The 20,646-nt window shown below is 42.8% G+C and overlaps 1 protein-coding gene across 1 annotated transcript in view; it reads left to right on the top strand.

The window, feature by feature from the left end:
- The window catches only part of LOC126194767 (uncharacterized), a 1,371,323-nt gene that overhangs the window by 1,297,799 nt on the left and 52,878 nt on the right, over positions 1 to 20,646 (top strand). Inside the window, exon 4 of the mRNA XM_049933053.1 lies at positions 19,681 to 19,841. Coding sequence (XP_049789010.1) covers positions 19,681 to 19,841 — 161 coding nt within the window. The remainder of the gene's footprint in view (positions 1 to 19,680; positions 19,842 to 20,646) is intronic.

Below are 20,646 nucleotides of genomic sequence, written 5' to 3'. Positions count from 1 at the left end.
CGCGGCTATTTAATATATGGCTTTGGGAGAAAGCCGGACTTCTTCCTGTTTCACCTCCTCTTCTTCTCAAGCTCATCTACACTCATTGTCTTCTGACGTCTGTAACGAGGGGAATTTATACAAAAGTTTGTTCAAAACTCTGGAAGCAATTAGAATAAATAAGAAAACACAGGAGCTTTTCCAAGGAACATTAATAAATGCAAAATTTGAAGTAACATTAATAGACGTATACCAAACCCATTTGCGAATAAGATAGGATTTAAGAGCCGGCCGAAGTGGCCGTGCGGTTAAAGGCGCTGCAGTCTGGAACCGCAAGACCGCTACGGTCGCAGGTTCGAATCCTGCCTCGGGCATGGATGTTTGTGATTTCCTTAGGTTAGTTAGGTTTAACTAGTTCTAAGTTCTAGGGGACTAATGACCTCAGCAGTTGAGTCCCATAGTGCTCAGAGCCATTTTTTTAGGATTTTAGAAAAGCAATGGACAATCATCCGTCCGGTCTAACTGTTTACTTGAAAAAATGTTCAGAGAACGGAGAAATAAATTAGTAGGCTACAACACCAAAAGTGGAATGCAGCCTGGCTCGAAAACGAATAATCTCAAATTTGAAAGCTCAGCATTTCCAGACAATTCAGTGATTCTCTCATTAGGTATTGAAGTAGCGTAAGACAAAAAAAAAAAAAAAAAAAAAAAAAACACTTTAAGAGGAAGCAGATAATCTGGACTAAAAATTTCTTTCGGAAAATAATGGAGATAATGACCAAAACAAGTTTGTGACAACAAAATCCACAACAAAGTATGGAAATGTTGACAGACTGAAGTGTCTATGAAAAATTATATGGGATCATGTGACAGGAAAAGAAATTTTCACATAAATATCACGAAAATGTTGGCATTTCATTCAAAAAGAGACGTTTGTAATAAATAATCATGGTCTAGAAATTCATCGATACAAAACAATAATATGTGCAGAACGCACAAGATCGATAAAAGAAAATGCAAAAGAAAACCTCAAGAAACCGGGAAGAAATACTGTAAGAAACACTTTAGGAAATAAAACAATAGAAACACAGAAGTATACGGACATGATAGAAAAAAATTACAGAAGTAATGTTCTATGTACATACCCATAGAATGATCCTGGCAGAATGACAAGAATAGTTGTACAACGTTTTGAAGCATTAAAAAGCAACCTCATGTGGCTTAGGAAAATACATGAATATCTTGAACAAAGTGGTGTAAATAAACAGGAAATTGAAGACAAAGCAAAATACAGAAATAAAATTAACAGGAGAGGTTTTAAAGACATAACGATTTTGAGGATACAGGAAGCAAATGATTGGCAGAAGACAGGAAAGAAATATGTAAACAGATGGAGTAGCAGAGAAAGCATAAAGCTAATTTATTGTCTTAAACGTGGACCTCAGACAGATTGCAAAAATAAAAGAAAAAGAAGAACAAAAAACGCGAGGGCGACATCGTTGCATATTAGGAAACATGCATCGCGCATTATCACACAACCTCTTGTAGGTCAGATGTTCCTGAGAGGCTGCCAACAAACATGGCACACAACTTCCACTGGGCGGGTATTTTTTGTCTTCAGTGTACGTGAAGTCCATCGTTTGTTCCGCGATAAGGACAGAGGCCAGTCCATTCACCGACACCCAACCTGTTTCACGAAGCTATACAGCGTCCCTGTTTACGAGCTAACTTGCACTGAATTATGGAGAAGCATCCTATTGTATGCAGAATCGCTTTGTTTTGGACTTTACAGTAACAAAACAGTACCTGAGTCCTTGCACTACAAACTTGTATCGTAAGGAGAGATATATGATTCGACCATACTTGTAAAATCGCAGTATATGATCAAAAGAATTAACTAGAGCATTTACTTAATTCCGTATTTATAGTACGAACAACTGTTTAGAGTACCGGTGCTTTGATGTCTGTACCTGATATATCGGTATACGCGGCATACAGTTATGATGCTCGAAGTGAAATGCACAATCCGTCCGATAATTAATTCAGTTGTTATTTAAAAGATTCTGTGTTGACATGGGCAGAAATGTTGTGAGTTGAAGGACACTCGTGCTGCATTTATTTTTATGTTTCGAGACAAAGGATAGCTCTTTACCAGTGTGACTGGTTGTCCTTTATGATGCAGCGATGCATAATTGTCTGAAACGATGATTATCTGTACATTTTCGTGTGAGTAAAACCTAAAAAAATGGTTCAAGTGGCTCTGAGTACTATGGGACTTAACATCTGAGGTCATCAGTCCCCTAGAACTTAGAACTACTTAAACCTAACCTAAGGACATCACACACATCCAGGCCCGAGGCAAGACTCGAACCTGCGACCGTAGCGGTCGCGCGGATCCAGACTGAAGCGCCCAGAACCGCTCGGTCACTGCGGCCGGCTAAACCTTACATTCTTCCTAATAATTAAGCGCCATGGAAGTGAGAGGAAACGAGAAAGAGTATTAATACTTTCTTCGATTCATTAGTGAAATATGTGAAGCGTTACTGGCACAGGGATTTCTTGCAGACATTAGAATATTCTTTTGCGTTATAAGAAAAGTGGCAAGAAAGATCTAAATAATCTTCCAGTTCCATTACTGGCATTTTCCCGAATATTTGAAAAATTAAAATACTCTAGAGACGTCCCACATTTGAGTAGAGTCAGTTTGCACAACACGTCAAAGAGCTGAAGAATTGTTGCTCGACAAAGAACGTAATTTTTCCATTTCTTCACATAAGAGCAGAATTCGTGAGTAACGGCACAATAGCACACCACGACAGCAGTCTCAAATAATTGTTCCTGAAGTTGGAGGTATTCATCGGAAACTAGTATTCTTACTCTAATTTCAAGTGGCAACAAGACCAAGAATATTTTGTACTTTGTATCGGCTGGGTAAATGAGTCTCAGCTGCTCGACACTGGCAAAAGTCAGTTTATTTCTGCCTTTTCCCTCAGAGTATTTATTGATATTTTTACACGGCGTCGATTTATAAAATGGATAACTCTATCATCAGGAGTACTCATAGGATACGTGAATCAATTCAGATCCGCAAGCTTGGGCTGTCTCATACAAATCCGGGATAAATATTTCCGGTATACATGTATCAGCTTTACTTGAAAAGCAATAGAGTCATAAAACTGGAGGAACACCCTCCAAACGGCAGGACACAGAATTTCTGCTGTCCAAATTACCGCCTAGGTTATCGTGTTGTAGACACAGTGCCATTGTGTACCATCACTTCAGGTGTCGGACCCGTGATACTATGACGAATTGACATTGGTCACATTCGTTCTTCTCGGAGCCAAACACGTGGATGCGTCCATCGTTCTAGACAGAAAGTGGACTAGTCCGAAAATATCATGAGGTACTACCCATATCTTCGTTTTCGTTCGGGTGCGCCGCTGTCGACTCGCCTACCTCTGCTGCTTCCTCACAGGAACCCACAACAACGGTCGCCCTGGTGAAAGTGCGTTATGCTCCCAGCTGTCGTCGCACTGCCCGTCTGAATTAGGACTGTTGACAAATTTAAAAAGATCGGGAATACGATATATTGATATTTAAAAGATGCCACTATCGGCTATCGAAATATCGATGAAAGGTGTCGATATACTGGTGGAGGAAGTGTCGACATTCTGACCCATAAAAATTTTGGCTTCACATTGTAAATATACTGTCGGTTTTAGAGCTGTAGATTTAAGTATTGATTTATTGTTAGATATTCTGTACATCATCAAACTGGCAGCTTGCCTACCCCCCTTCTAGCAAGAATTGAAAGGAAAACAATGCACGACAGCGCTTGGCGACAACCATTTTGCTGACAGTGCTAACTGCATGTAAGTGGCACAGTAAAAGGTGTCCGATGGGTCCGTCGCTCAATTTCGTCACATGTCGGATTTTTCGGGAACACTGCATGTCGACTTCCCTGTTTCTTTTATTTCTGCTAACGCCAGAGCCCTAGCAGTTCTTTTATTTCTGCAAACGCCAGCGCCGTAGCAGTTGTAGTGTCAATACTACGAGATGAAATTAAACATTGCAGTTTTTTTTGGAAGGGCCAAGCGCCGATTACGTCAGCATTTCCACTCGCACGCCTCGCCCACCGTAAAGACCAATCTTGTAATTTGGATTTTTGTTCATCATTTTCAGCAACGGTTTTTCAAGAATGCCGATGAAGAAATAGGACAGAAGATGCGTTAAAAGTTGTTTTTTAACACAACTGGTATGCTATTTCTTGACATCGTAAATCTTGATATTGCTATTCCATTGGCACCGCCCCCCTCCCCCCCCCCCCTCCCCCAGTGCAGTCGGACTTCTTCTTTTGTGCCACATATATCCGCTCCACACAGTTGAAGAGATAGAGTGGACGTGATGAAAGCTCAAAAAGTAGTAAGACTCCTTCACACAGTGAAAGTAATATTATGTTCTACTACAATTTCAAAAGAACGGTTTCAAATACGAAAACTGTGAAAAAATATAATACAAACTAAACAGATCGGCTCCCAACAGTGACATTTTGAAATCGATATAGCGATGTATCGGAAGAGAAGGATCGCCATTTCATTTCAATATTTTCTGGAAAAAATGTCGATATATCGATATTTTACCAGCAGCCCTAGCATGAAAACGTACCTTGCTGCAAATAAATCCATTTCCTGACTGAAGGTGCTTGACGTACGATCCTGGACGCCATTATGTATATCCTATCGGGTGCTAGCTGCGTGGGATCATTTAGATTCTGTACGGTGTTGAATATGGCCATCTATAACCCATCTTTCCCTACATACATAATGTAGTACTCGTTACTCCCATCCTCTTTGTGCAATTCCACCAACACTAACCATTTGCATACCCGGGAATGGAGTACAGTTAATGACAATTTGACTTTTGTTGCTTGTCTCCTTCATGATGTTTCAATACCCTGAGGTGATAAAAGTCATGGATTACTTCCTAATATCGTGCCTGACCTCATTTTTTACCGGCATAATGCAGAAACTCGACGTGGCATAGACTTAACAAAGTGTTGGAACTCCCCTGCAGAAAATCTGAGCCAGGCCGTTTCTATAGCCGTCCATATTTGCGAGAAAGTTGCCGATGCAAGATGTTTTGCACGAATTGACGTCTCAGTTGTGTCCCATAGATGTTCAATGGTATTCATGTCGGACGATCTGGGTGGCCAGACCATTCGGTCGAATTGTCTAGAACGTTCTCGAAGCCAGTCACGAACAATTGTGGCCCGGTCGCATGGCGCATTGTCACATAAAATTCCATCATTGTTGGCGAACACGACGGCCACGAATGGCTGCGAATGGTCTCAAAGTATTCTAACGTAACCATCTCTAGCCGATGCTCGGTTCAAGTGTACCAGTCCATTCCACTTAAACACAACCCACATCGTTATGGAGCCACCACCAGATTGCACAGTGCCTTGTTGACAACTTGGGATCATGGCTTCGTAGGGCCGGCACCACACTCGAACCGTACCATCAGCTCTCACCAACTGAAATCGGGACTCATCTGACCAGGCCACGGTTTCCCACTCGTTTAGGGTCCAACCGATATGGTCACGAGCTCAGGAGAGGTGCTGCAAGTGCTGTCGCGCTGTTAACTATGCACTCGCGTCGGCGCTGCCGTACCCCATTAACGCCAAATTTGGCGGCACTATCCTCATGGATGTGTTCTTCATACATCCCACATTGATAACTACGGATATTTCGCGCAGTGATGCTTGTATGTTAGCACGCAAACGCCGCTGCTCTCGGTCGTTAAGTGAAGACCATCGGCCACTGCGTTGGCCGTGGTGAAAGGTAACGCCTGAAATTCGGTATTCTCGGCGCACTCTTGATACTGTGTATCTTGTACTAATTTCATGACGATTTCCGGAATGGAATGTGCCATCCTCCAACTACCATTGCTTGTTCGAAGTCTTGCGTCCACAATCCCATTGGGAACCTCTTCATATGAATCACCTGAGTAAAAACGACAGCCCCGCCAATGCACTGCCCTTTTGTACCTTGTGTACGCGATACTACCGCCATCTACATATGTGAATATCCCTATCCCACGTTCTTTGTCTCCACAGAATGTTAATAGCCAGTAACGCTACGTGCGCCGCTGTGCGTAAATAATTTTACTTTTTAAAAATATGTCTCATTTCCTCCTAGAGGCAGCATTGGTCAAATCTAGCATGGCCGGAAACAATATCTGTTAAGATATGGGGCACTCCATCCTCTCATCCCACGTAGGACACTAATACAGGCGGTGTTGCATGTAGTTACCATGTGTCGCGACACATTCTTCAGCCCTTCTTTGCAAGCAATTGGGCAAATACAAGTAGACCTGGCTCTACTCACAAGGGGAGGCCGCCAATTGTGAAATTCAGATTCAATTCATACTGCGCATAATAAAAGCTCATGACCAGAGCCGTAATGTGGCAAAGCACCAAGATGCACTTCTCAGCCGTTGTCGAGAAAATCTACAGTTAAAATAAGCCGTTGCTGTGAAATACTCTCTACGATTAACAATTTCCTACAGCGTTGTGGCGCAGCGGTAAGCGCTCGGGTTCGTAATCCGAAGGTCGCCGGTTCGAATCTCGTGCCATGCAACTTTTTTTAGTATTTTTTTGTAATTCAAATGTGTATACACACACACACACACACACACACACACACACACATATATATATATATATATATATATATATATATATATATATATTCCCGGCAATCAGTTGCAATAATTATGCATATAATAAGTTGTTGAAAGTCGTTTGTCGTGGAAAACTGGCGACTTCGAACATCATTATGTTTTCCGCAAACAAAGTTGTATTTCACAAATGTTATTAATTGTCTTCATAATGTTAACCACGTATAGTTAACGGAAGACGTAGAAACGATATTCCGAAACGAATATGTATAGCGTAAGTCAAACGTTCGAATTAGAATAGAAACCCCACGAACACAAATTTGCTGTGGCAGGTATGAAATATAAACTCCGTTACTCGCTCGTTACACTTGAAGGACAGACGTTGAATGGGCCGAAACGAGCCGCCGCATAACAGCGTAGTTACGTGCTAACTTCGAAAGAAGGTAGATGCGGTCCCTAGCGCAACTTATAACATCGTCGAAAATCAGTGCGGACGTGAGAGCTTTGGTACACCCTGTTAAACAAACGGAAAAATGGAGGCGGTACAATTGGAGAGCGATCCGCCTTCACCAACATGCATAAGCAATTCATTAATAGTTTATGTATAATATATACATATTTGAATTACAATAAACTAATAATAAAAAAAATGTTGCATGGTGCGAGATTCGATCCGGCGACCTTCGGATTATGAACCCGAGCGCGTACTGCTGCTCCACGGCGCTGTAGTAAATACTTGATCGTAGAGGGTATTTCACGGCAACGGTTTCTTTAACTGTCGATTTTCTCGACAACGACTGAGAAGTGCATCTTGGTGCTTTGCCACATTACACCTCTGGCCATGAGCTTTTATTATGCGCAGTATGAATCGAATCTGAATTTCACAATTGGCGGCCTCCCCTTGTCAGATTCCGTCACTTGCATTGATCACACGCTCCTGTAACGTATGCATGTTGTCGGTAGATTGAATATACACCATTGGTTTTAAATGTGCCCGTCGCCAGAAATACGACGGCTTCAGGTTCGCTGAACGGGAAGGCCATGTTACCGTACCTCCACGACCAATCCGTCGCCTACGAAACGCTGTAGTGAGGTGGGTGACGCACAATACGTAGAGAATAGGCATTTGCCCAGTCGCGCGTAAAACACTGTCTTCTTGCACGGTCAACGTTTTCCAATAGCGATGGAAATTCGTCGGTCAGAAATGACTGATACACAGCACCTGTTAATCTATTTGGTAAAGTGCACGGTCCTTATCAGTCTGTCACCAACTCTTCCTGCCCATACATCCTTACTGAAGTGATCTTGAAGTTCCACCTTCGTGGCTGCTCAAGGATGTGCGTATGCCTTAAGGTGCATATTGTAATTTTCTGTGCTACCTCTTGTAAATCATGGGACATCTGTAAATAAAAAAGCAACCAATGAACTATGTGTCTCCAACGTCCCATAACTCGTAAGATATTGGTTTCTGGACATATAAACACCTCTCAAAAGTTTTGCATCACCCCGGTTCCCAGAACTCCTGACGACATACGTTGACTGTGGATATTGTATCACAGACACAGTCCATTTGACTGTTCAGAGATGTCACTAAACCCGCCCAAAGATGTAAACAACTATGCATGAGGAGCGCCTATTTTAGACGGAGGGGGTCCGACAGCCGATCAGATCCAGTCATTCCACTAGGAAGGAGGTACACGCCTCGTGTTGTCTGTAGTTCAACCGTGCCTAGATGATCAGTACCGTGGATCAATCATGTCTGCATTGTTACTTTGTGCCAGGAAGGGCTCTCAACAAGGGAAGTGTTCAGTCGTCTCAGAGTGAACCAAAGCAATGTTGTTCGGACGTGGAGGTGATACAGAGGCATCAGCTGTCGATGACATGCCTCGCTCAGGTCGCCCAAGGGCTACTACTGCAGTCGGTGACCGCTACCTACTGATTATGGCCCGGAGGAAACTTGACAGCAGCGCCACCATGTTGAATAATGCTTTTCGTGCAGCCACAGGACGTCGTGTTACGACTCAAACTGTTCACAATGAGCTGCATTATGAGCCACTTCACTCCCGACGTCCATCTTTGCAACCACGACAACATGCAGCGCGGTACAGATGGGCCCCACAACATGCCGAATGGACCGGACAGGTCTGCCATCACGTTCTCTTCAACGTTGAGTGTCGCATATACCCCCCGTTTGGGGGCAAACTGTTCAGGCTGAAGGCCTTAGACACACTGTCCAGCGAGTGCAGCAAGATGGAAATTCCCTGCTGTTACGGGGTTGCATTATGTGGGGCCGACGTATGCCGCTGGTGGTCATGGAAGGCGTCGTAATGGCTCTACGATACGTGAATGCCATCCTCCGACCGATAGTGCGACATTACCGGTAGCATATTGGGAGCCATTCGTCTTCATGGATGACAATTTGCGCCCCGATGGTGCGTATCTTGTGAATGACTTTCTTCAGGATAACGACGTCGCTCGATTAGAGTGGCCAGCATGTTCTCCAGACATGAACCCTATCGAATATGCTTGGGATAGATTGAAAAGGGCTGTTTACGGACGACGTGATCCACCAACCACTCTGAGGGATCTACGCCGAATCGCCGTTGAGGAGTGGGACAATCTGTACCAACACTGCCTTGATGAACTTGTGGATAGTATGCCACGACAAATACAGACATGCATCAATGCATGAGGACGTGCTTCTGGGTACTAGAAGTACCAGTGCCAGCAGTCTGGACCACCTCTGATGGTCTCGCTGTATGCTGGTACAACATACCATGTGTGGTTTTAACGTGCAACAAAAAGGGCGAAAATGATCTTTATGTTGATCGCTATTCAAATTTTCTGTACAGGTTCCGGAACTCTTCGAACCAAGGTGATGCAAAACTTTTTTTCGATGTGTGTAATTACCAGAACTGTTTCTTTTTTTTGTCCAAGTTTTCATCAGTACTACCAACTGCAGCAATATGTGAGAATGGTTTCAGGCACTGTATAGTCTCGTAACTATGGGAAATATTACATTGTGCTTATCAGCTCTATGCGGCACCAGTTACGAAATCTTTAAATTACGTAAAAATGGAGGGACGACCCAGGCCGAGGCCACGATTTGTAGCTTAGTCCTTAACAGCCTACACCGTGTCCTTACACCGCACACAGGAGGTGTGGCGACGTAACAGTGTGTGGGGTCGGTGCTTCTCTTTTCAGCGTAGCCGTGGAGTAGCGGTGTTTAGGTCACTCTTGCTGCTGTTGGGGGTAATTGAGATGCGCCCGCTCGTGACTGGGTAATTGTTGCTGCTCTGTGGGGGGCCCGCGCCCCTTCCAAAGCGTTGTTGGGAAGGGGAAGGGAGTGGTGGAGGGGAGAGGTGGTGTGCTACCGGAGCTTCTACCGCCGAGGAGGTGAGTGGAAGATACACAGTGGCTATAAAGACCCCGAAACTAACTGGCTACCCGGCTCGTGGTAGAACTCGTCCACAGCACTCTCCGGAACTTGCGCAGCCGAACGTTACACAACTTGCGGTACCGCTGGAAATGACGATTGAAAGTCTGTGCCAGGAACAACACTCGAACCTGGATGTCCTCCTTTCCGCGAGTAGGCAGCTGAAGTGTTTGGTTCAAATGGCTCTGAGCTCCATGGGACTTAACTTCTGAGGACATCAGTCACCTAGATCTTAGAAATACTTAAACCTAACTAACCTAAGGACATCACACACATCCATGCCCGAGGCTGAATTCGAACCCGCGACCGTAGCGGTCGCGCGGTTCCAGACTGTAGCGCCAAGAACCGCTCGGCCACCAAGCCGGCCTGAAGTTTTTACTATAGGGTTAAAATATTTTCATGCCCCTATCTTAGAGACATTCTTATAAGTTGCAAATAGACTACAAAACAGCAGCTGTAGTGCAGAATACAGATAACAACATCAACAGTAATATGATTGTCATGTCCCATAAAAGGTGCTCCAAAGCTGTGACAAATTGCAAGAATGGCGTTCTAACTAACATGTCCAGCTAGTCGGTTAAACAGCTTCATTCAGTACCGGCGTCAGTCGAAATACGCAAGCGACTGTAGTGTGTATGCCTGACGTTACGTCGAACTAATAGAATCAGTTTTCTATCCTATTCTGTTCGAGTGTTGAGCGAAGGAACAATTACCGTCTGTGTGCTTCTGTATGTGCCCTAATCTCTCTTATTTTTATTCTCGTGCCTCGACGCGAGATGCACAATGGTGTTAGCAGATTGGTTGCGCAGTTCCCTTCAAAGCGAGGATCTACTCATTTTATCATTTGCCCCAATAATATAAAATGTCTGACAGATAGCATAACAAGTTTTAAATTTAACCTAAAATCATTTCTCCTTGACAATTCTTTCTACTGCGTTGACGAATTTCTATTTAAAATTTGGTAGCCTCTAAAACAAAACAAAAAAAAAAAGAAAAATAGATTTTAAGAGTAGGTGCATGTATAGGACTAAAAATGTGTTCATTAATGTTAACATTAAACATGTACACATATCGTGTATGCTCCACGTCAGAATAAATAAGTGACTGCCCAAAAGGCTTTCGCAACAACTACGTTGTCTTCCTTCCATGGATTCTCACTTAATTTCCCTAGCATTTTTGTTGAAACTTATACCTACCCCTTACAATCCTAACACTGTATTTTTGAATTCTTTCGTTGTCTGTAGTGGTACCTACCAAATAAGGTTTCTAAACACAGTCTACATGACCGTGCTAAGGTACTAAAGTTGAAATTCATTTTTGTGTGTCAGTACTAAATCGTAGTCACAGGCGGACGCGCACATCTAGGACACCCAGTGTGCGCGTCCGGGATAACGCTCCGCTGGCACTGTGAAAATATTCTTAGTCCAAGCTACTGCATATACTATACAGGGTGAGTCACCTAACGTTACCGCTGGATATATTTCGTAAACCATATCAAATACTGACGAATCGATTCCAAAGACCGAACGTGAGGAGAGGGGCTAGTGTAATTGGTTAATACAAACCATAAAAAAATGCGCGGAAGTATGTTTTTTAACACAAACCTACGTTTTTTTAAATGCAACTCCGTTAGTTTTGTTAGCACATCTGAACATATAAACAAATACGTAATCATTGCCGTTTGTTGCATTGTAAAATGTTAATTACATCCGGAGATACTGTAACCAAAAGTTGACGCTTGAGTACCACTCCTCCGCTGTTCGATCGTGTGTATAGGAGAGCACCTAATTACGTAGGCATCCAAAGGGAACGGTGATGGACCTTAGGTACAGAAGAGACTGGAACAGCACATTACGTCCACATGCTAACACCTTTTGATTGGTCTTTTTCACTGACGCACATGTACATTACCATGAGGGGTGAGATAAACGTACACACGTGGTTTCCGTTTTCAACTACGAAGTGGAATAGAGTGTGTCGCACTGGAAACACGTCGACGTATGTGGTATCAGCATGATGGTGCACCTGCACATTCCACAATTAACACTAGGCTGACCCTTGACAGGATGTTCGACGGGCGTTTCATAGGACGTGGAGGACGCATAAATTGGCCAGCCCGTTCTCCTGATCTTACACCTCTGGGTTTCTTTCTGTGGGGTACGTTAAAGGAGAATGTGTGCCGTGATGTGCCTACAACCCCAGAGGATATGAAACAACGTATTGTGGCAGCCTGCGGTGACATTACACCAGATGTACTGCGGCGTGTACGACATTCATTACGCCAGAGATTGCAATTGTGTGCAGCAAATGATGGCCACCTCATTGAACATGGCCTGACATGTCGGGACACACTCTATTCCACTCCGTAATTGAAAACGGAAACCACGTGTGTACGTGTACCTCACCCCTCATGATAATGTAAATGTGCGTCAGTGAAAAAGACCAATAAAAAGGTGTTAGCATGTGGACGTAATGTGCTGTTCCAGTCTCTTTTGTACCTAAGGTCCATCACCGTTCCCTTTGGATCCCTACGTAATTCGGTGCTCTCCGATACACACGATCGAACAGCGGAGGAGTGGTACTCAAGCGTCAAATTTAGGTTACAATATCTCCGGATGTAATTAACATTTTACAATGCAACAAACGGCACTGATTACGTATTTGTTTATATGTTCAGATGTGCTAACAAAACTAACGTGGTTCCATTAAAAAAAACGTAGGTTTGTGTTAAAAACATACTTTTGTGCATTTTTGTATGGTTTGTATTAACCAGTTACGCTAGCCCCTCTCCTCACGTTCGGTCTGTGGAATCGATTCGTCAGTATTTGATATGGTTTACGAAATACATCCAGCGGTAATGTTAGGTGACTCACCCTGTATAAGCGAGCGAAAGCCGTGCAGAGTCTCATTCGCGCTGCTGCTGCTTCACAGGCAACTGCATTGAACGCCGCCACAATGCCTTACAGGAGAATTCGTCGCCGTTCTAAACAGACAGTTTATAAAACCATCGAGAACATCGAGTTCGCCACAACAGCTGGAGACAAGAAGAACCGCATACCAGTGAAGAGTGTTGCTGCTACTGCACTTGTCGACGGACCTTGTGTTTTCTGTGGTTGTAGACTTAATTTTAGTATTGACATTAATGATGCTTTTGATCATGGTAATGGTTGGCTCACTGTAGCCATTGTACGTGGAGGTACAGGAGTTCCTAACGTACCTGGACTTGTAAGTTTTGTTGATAGAGACATTATTGCCTATCGTACCTACCATATGGCAGAACTTGCAAATAAAGACTTTGGTAAATCTGAGTATATGTCGCCGTCTGCATATAGTGCTAAGTTTCACGTTTGCAACATACTAATTTTACTGCATTATATGACTGTGTACAGTACATTCAGTATATTATTATTGTACATACTGAAGCTTACTAACTGATTACAACCAGCATGTAACAATGGTGTACATATTATGCAGAGATATGGATTTCAACTTTTGTATCTGAAGATGGCAACAGAGACCAGTGAAGGATAAACAAGTACAGGATAAATTTAATTCAGCAACTGAATCTGTTAATTACCATATCATTCCAAAATTATGCTTTACCAAGTATTATTTATTTATTCAAAATGGTTCAAATGGCTCTGAGAACTATGGGACTTAACTTCTGAGGTCATCAGTCCCCTAGAACTTAGAACTACTTAAACCTAACTAACCTGAGGACATCACACACATCCATGCCCGAGCCAGGATTCGAACCTGCGACAGTAGCGGTCACGTGGTTCCAGACTGTAGCACCTAGAACCGCTCGGCCACCTCAGCCGGCTTATTTATTCAACATGTTCCGTTATATTGTAGTATTACTTGTTAGTGTTATCTGTAAAACTTTCGGTTAATACAGATCACATAGGTACATAATACTTCTTGATTTTACAGATACAAAATTAGAATATATCATGACTTACCTACTACCTTAAAATCTCAGATTTATATCTGCATATATAGGTCTTTGTCTTCAAGTTATTTCAGTTTCATTTAGCATGGAAGGACACATGTGAGCAATTTCCTTATGTGATACAATCCAATAAATGTCAGTTATTATGTTGTTGTTGTTGTTGTGGTCTTCAGTCCTGAGACTGGTTTGATGCAGCTCTCCATGCTACTCTATCCTGTGCAAGCTTCTTCATCTCCCAGTACCTATTGCAACCTACATCCTTCTGAATCTGCTTAGTGTATTGATCTCTTGGTCTCCCTCTACGATTTTTACCCTCCACGCTGCCCTCCAATGCTAAATTTGTGATCCCTTGATGCCTCAAAACATGTCCTACCAACCGATCCCTTCTTCTAGTCAAGTTGTGCCACAAACTTCTCTTCTCCCCAATCCTATTCAATACCTCCTCATTAGTTACGTGATCTACCCACCTTATCTTCAGCATTCTTCTGTAGCACCACATTTCGAAAGCTTCTATTCTCTTCTTGTCCAAACTGGTTATCGTCCATGTTTCTCTTCCATACATGGCTACACTCCATACAAATACTTTCAGAAACGACTTCCTGACACTTAAATCTATACTTGATGTTAACAAATTTCTCTTCTTCAGAAATGATTTCCTTGCCATTGCCAGTCTACATTTTATATCCTCTCTACTTCGACCATCATCAGTTATTTTACTCCCTAAATAGCAAAACTCCTTTACTACTTTAAGTGTCTCATTTCCTAATCTAATTCCCTCAGCATCACCCGATTTAATTTGACTACATTCCATTATCCTCGTTTTGCTTTTGTTGATGTTCATCTTATATCCTCCTTTCAAGACACTGTCCATTCCGTTCAACTGCTCTTCCAAGTCCTTTGCTGTCTCTGACAGAATTACAATGTCATCGGCGAACCTCAAAGTTTTTAATTCTTCTCCATCAATTTTAATACCTACTCCGAATTTTTCTTTTGTTTCCTTTACTGCTTGCTCAATATACAGATTGAATAACATCGGGGAGAGGCTACAACCCTGTCTCACTCCTTTCCCAACCACTGCTTCCCTTTCATGTCCCTCGACTCTTATAACTGCCATCTGGTTTCTGCACAAATTGTAAATAGCCTTTCGCTCCCTGTATTTTACCCCTGCCACCTTCAGAATTTGAAAGAGAGTATTCCAGTTAACGTTGTCAAAAGCTTTCTCTAAGTCTACAAATGCTAGAAAAGTAGGTTTGCCTTTTCTTAATCTTTCTTCTAAGATAAGTCGTAAGGTTAGTATTGCCTCACGTGTTCCAACATTTCTACGGAATCCAAACTGATCTTCCCCGAGGTCCGCTTCTACCAGTTTTTCCATTCGTCTGTAAAGAATTCGCGTTAGTATTTTGCAGCTGTGACTTATTAAACTGATAGTTCGGTAATTTTCACATCTGTCAACACCTGCTTTCTTTGGTATTGGAATTATTATATTCTTCTTGAAGTCTGTGGGTATTTCGCCTGTCTCATACATCTTGCTCACCAGATGGTAGAGTTTTGTCATGACTGGCTCTCCCAAGGCCATCAGTAGTTCTAATGGAATGTTGTCTACTCCCGGGGCCTTGTTTCGACTCAGGTCTTTAAGTGCTCTGTCATACTCTGCACGCAGTATCTTATCTCCCATTTCATCTTCATCTACATCCTCTTCCATTTCCATAATACTGTCCTCAAGTACATCGTCCTTGTATAAACCCTCTATATACTCCTTCCACCTTTCTGCCTTCCCTTCTTTGCTTAGAACTGGGTTGCCATCTGAGCTCTTGATATTCATACAAGTGGTTCTCTTCTCTCCAAAGGTCTCTTTAATTTTCCTGTAGGCAGTATCTATCTTACCCCTAGTGAGACAAGCCTCTACATCCGTACATTTGTTCTCTAGCCATCGCTGCTTAGCCATTTTGCACTTTCTGTCGATCTCATTTTTGAGACGTTTGTATTCCCTTTTGCCTGCTTCATTTACTGCATTTTTATATTTTCTCCTTTCATCAATTAAATTCAATATTTCTTCTGTTACCCAAGGATTTCTATTAGCCCTCGTCTTTTTACCTACTTGATCCTCTGCTGCCTTCACTACTTCATCCCTCAGAGCTACCCATTCTTCTTCTACTGTATTTCTTTCCCCCATTCCTGTCAATTGTTCCCTTATGCTCTCCCTGAAACTCTCTACAACCTCTGGTTCTTTCAGTTTATCCAGGTCCCATCTCCTTAAATTCCCACCTTTTTGCAGTTTCTTCAGTTTCAATCTGCAGTTCATAACCAATAGATTGTGGTCAGAATCCACATCTGCCCCTGGAAATGTCTTACAATTTAAAACCTGGTTCCTAAATCTCTGTCTTACCATTATATAATCTATCTGATACCTATTAGTATCTCCAGGATTCTTCCAGGTATACAACCTTCTTTTATGATTCTTGAACCAAGTGTTAGCTATGATTAAGTTATGCTCTGTGCAAAATTCTACAAGGCGGCTTCCTCTTTCATTTCTTCCCCCCAATCCATATTCACCTACTATGTTTCCTTCTCTCCCTTTTCCTACTGACGAATGCCAGTCACCCATGACTATTAAATTTTCGTCTCACTTCACTACCTGAATAATTTCTTTTATCTCGTCATACATTTCATCAATTTCTTCATCATCTGCAGAGCTAGTTGGCATATAAACTTGTACTACTGTAGTAGGCATGGGCTTTGTGTCTATCTTGGCCACAATAATGCGTTCACTATGCTGTTTGTAGTAGCTAACCCGCACTCCTATTTTTTTATTCATTATTAAACCTACTCCTGCATTACCCCTATTTGATTTTGTATTTATAACCCTGTAATCACCTGACCAAAAGTCTTGTTCCTCCTGCCACCGAACTTCACTAATTCCCACTATATCTAACTTTAACCTATCCATTTCCCTTTTTAAATTTTCTAACCTACCTGCCCGATTAAGGGATCTGACATTCCACGCTCCGATCCGTAGAATGCCAGTTTTCTTTCTCCTGATAACGACGTCCTCTTGAGTAGTCCCCACCCGGAGATCCGAATGGGGGACTATTTTATTTCCGGAATATTTTACCCAAGAGGACGCCATCATCATTTAATCATACAGTAAAGCTGCATGTCCTCGGGAAAAATTACGGCTGTAGTTTCCCCTTGCTTTCAGCCGTTCGCAGTACCAGCACAGCAAGGCCGTTTTGGTTAATGTTACAAGGCCAGATCAGTCAATCATCCAGACTGTTGCCCCTGCAACTACTGAAAAGGCTGCTGCCCCTCTTCAGGAACCACATGTTTGTCTGGCCTCTCAACAGATACCCCTCCGTTGTGGTTGCACCTACGGTACGGCCATCTGTATCGCTGAGGCACGCAAGCCTCCCCACCAACGGCAAGGTCCATGGTTCATGGGGGAAGGTCAGTTATTATATGAATTGTAAATATGTTGGCATTCTTGCATACGACCAAGTTATTCAAGATATGTATGAAGTTATCATTCCAACCAGAGAACTGTCATACAACTAAGAATCTTATCGATTAACAAAGGTTGTAAAAATCAATTGTTAGTTTACGATTTATAAATGGGTAATTTTCCTCGTTTCCCAGCCGGCCGAAGTGGCCGTGCGGTTAAAGGCGCTGCAGTCTGGAACCGCAAGACCGCTACGGTCGCAGGTTCGAATCCTGCCTCGGGCATGGATGTTTGTGATGTCCTTAGGTTAGTTAGGTTTAACTAGTTCTAAGTTCTAGGGGACTAATGACCTCAGCAGTTGAGTCCCATAGTGCTCAGAGCCATTTGAACCATTTGAACCTCGTTTCCCTAAAGCGTCCTTCTCTTTTGTTAAATTACCACACGTTACTAGGGGGTTGTCAATATTTTGGTCTCCTCCATTACATGTGCACAAGATGTCATTGGTTCTCTTGAGCCACTTACAACAGGCTTTCAGTTTAGCATCGTATAAAGTTCGGTGACAATGGTAGCTACATTGTTATGTTGCTATGGTAGTTACTTTTTTTGAACGTTTTGAATGTCATAAGCTCAATCCCAAACTATATATTTTCTCAGGTACCATTTCTTGGTCGTTCGACAGCAAAGGAAAACCCACTGATGTTACTGACACACGGGTGAAAAAAATATGTTCTGCTCAAGGCAGAGTATTTGTAAACATAGAAGCATTATGTTGTTCAACCCAGCGTTCGTAGGTTAGCAAAAATTCTTGATGATGTGTAACATCATCTCTCTGCAAAACGCCTCAATACTAATGCTTTGTTACAGTGACGATATACGAAGTGTGACGATAAAGTAATGAGACTGATGTGAAAAAAAAGAAGTTGCTTACCGTTTTAGTCAAGTTTAGTGTTGTCTCCTTCAAAGTAGTTCCCTTCTGATTGCACACACTTTTTCCAACGCTTCTGCCACTGATGGTAACATTTCTGGAACTCAACTTCTCTAATATCCTCCAAGATCCTCGTTACAGCTTTTTGGACATCTTGTGTTGTTTGAAAATTGTGTCCCTTGACCGCCGTTTTGACTCTTGGAAATAGAAAAAAGTCGCACAGAGCGGTATCTGGCGAATAAGGTGGCTGTGGTAATACTGAACTTTGTTTTGAGGTTAAAAATTGCTGTACTGACAGAGCAGTATGGGATTTGTTTGACTTGAAAAGTTACCCCAAAATATTATACCATATGACATTATGGAATGAAAGTAGGCAAAGTATGCAAGCTTTTTCATTTTTATGTCGCCTATGTCTGCTAACACTCGAATTGCAAGTACAGATTTGTTAAGGCGTTTCTTCAGTTCTATGGTGTGCTCCTCCCAACTGAATTTATTATCAAGTTGTAATCCCAGGAATTTAAGACTGTCAACCTCTTCTATCTGCTCTTCTTCATACTTTATGCATATGCTGGGTGGAGACCTCTTACAGGTTCTGAATTGCATATAGTGAGTCTTTTCGAAGTTTAATGTCAGTGAGTTTGCTTTAAAACATTTATTAATATCCATGAAAATATCATTAGCAGATCTTTCTAGAACTACACTCGACATACTATTTATTGCAATACTTGTGTCATCCGCAAACAAAACGAACTCTGCTTCTGGTAGTGTAACTGATGAGAGATCATTAATGTACACAAGAAAAAGCAATGGCCCTAAGATGGACCCTTGTGGGACACCACGTGTAATTTCTTCCCATTCTGATGATGACTGATGACGTAATTCACTAGCCCCTTGCACTGACACCCTTTGTTTCCTGTTAGCAAGGTATGACTTGAACCATTTTGCAGCACTGCCCGGGACACCATAGAATTCTAATTTATTTAAAAGGATGTTGTGGTTCACACAATCGAATGCCTTTGACAAATCACAAAAAAATACCTGCTGCTTGTAACTTGTTATTTAATGAATTAAGTAAATTTTCACTGTAGGTGTAAATAGCCGTTTCGATATCAGAACCCTTCAGAAATCCAAACTGTGTTCTTGATAATATGTTATTTGTGGTTTGTGGTCAGATGGTTGAGAAGCTGCCTGACCATTATTTTTTCTAAAATTTCTAAAAAAATGCTGGCTATGAGCAGTGTGTTTTGACCCTCCTCTGTGTCGTGTGCTTCCAGTCGACGACGCTGGGTTCCGGCGCGGGCTACGTGGTGGAGAAGCTGACCTTCTACAACCACACCGAGTGCCGCTGCGAGGACAAGTTGGATGCCCAGATGCCGCGGGACATGGCGCTGCCGCTGCACACGTCGCGGCTGCAGCCGCCGGAGAACAGGCGCAGGTGTGAAAGCAGACCAGTCCCTCAGCCGCACGCTCCTCTCTCACTTCCTTCATCGTCATGTTCTGCACATATTATACTTTGCCTGTTCTATGCGCGAACCGTACAACAACCACCACCATCACACGTCAGCAAGAGATCTGGCACAGAACCCGAGGAAGTTCTGGGGGGTTGGTTGGGGTTGTTTGGCGGAGGAGACCAGACAGCGAGGTCATCAGTCTCATCAGATTAGGGAAGGATGGGGAAGGATGTCGGCCGTGCCCTTTCAAAAGAACCATCCCGGCATTTGCCTGGAGCGATTTAGGGAAATCACGGAAAACCTAAATCAAGATGGCCAGACGCGGGATTGAACCGTCGTCCTCCCGAATACTAGTCCAGTGTGCTAACCACTGCGCCACCTCGCTCGGTGAAAGTGCTGGTCTTAGGTAAAATCGCTAAGGCCTCCATTCAGTCCTTTGTTGATCAGTATGGTGTGGTAGGTGAAGGTAACAAAATGAAGATAACAAAACGAAAGCTGGAGTTTTAGATTTCACGATCGAGAAACCGTTCACCTTGGAGAGTGGTACGAACATACCAGCATTTGACCGTCGGACAGGCTTCCGTATGGACGGCATAGGAAAAGCATCCGTGGCGTAGAGAAACAACTGAAAGTTTTGAAAGGAAATAGATCAATACGTCCAGATTGAATCCCCGTCCGATTTTACAGAGAGTTAAACGAGTGAGAAAAAAAAACACGCAGATGACTCCAGTACATAAGAAGGGTAAAAGAACGGACACGCGATAGCCCTAGCTATCCCTAGCTTCTGTT

Source organism: Schistocerca nitens, chromosome 7 (genome assembly GCF_023898315.1).
Source record: "Schistocerca nitens isolate TAMUIC-IGC-003100 chromosome 7, iqSchNite1.1, whole genome shotgun sequence".
In the NCBI taxonomy this organism is placed as follows: Eukaryota; Metazoa; Arthropoda; class Insecta; order Orthoptera; family Acrididae; genus Schistocerca; species Schistocerca nitens.
This window is presented reverse-complemented; position numbering and strand designations above follow the sequence as displayed.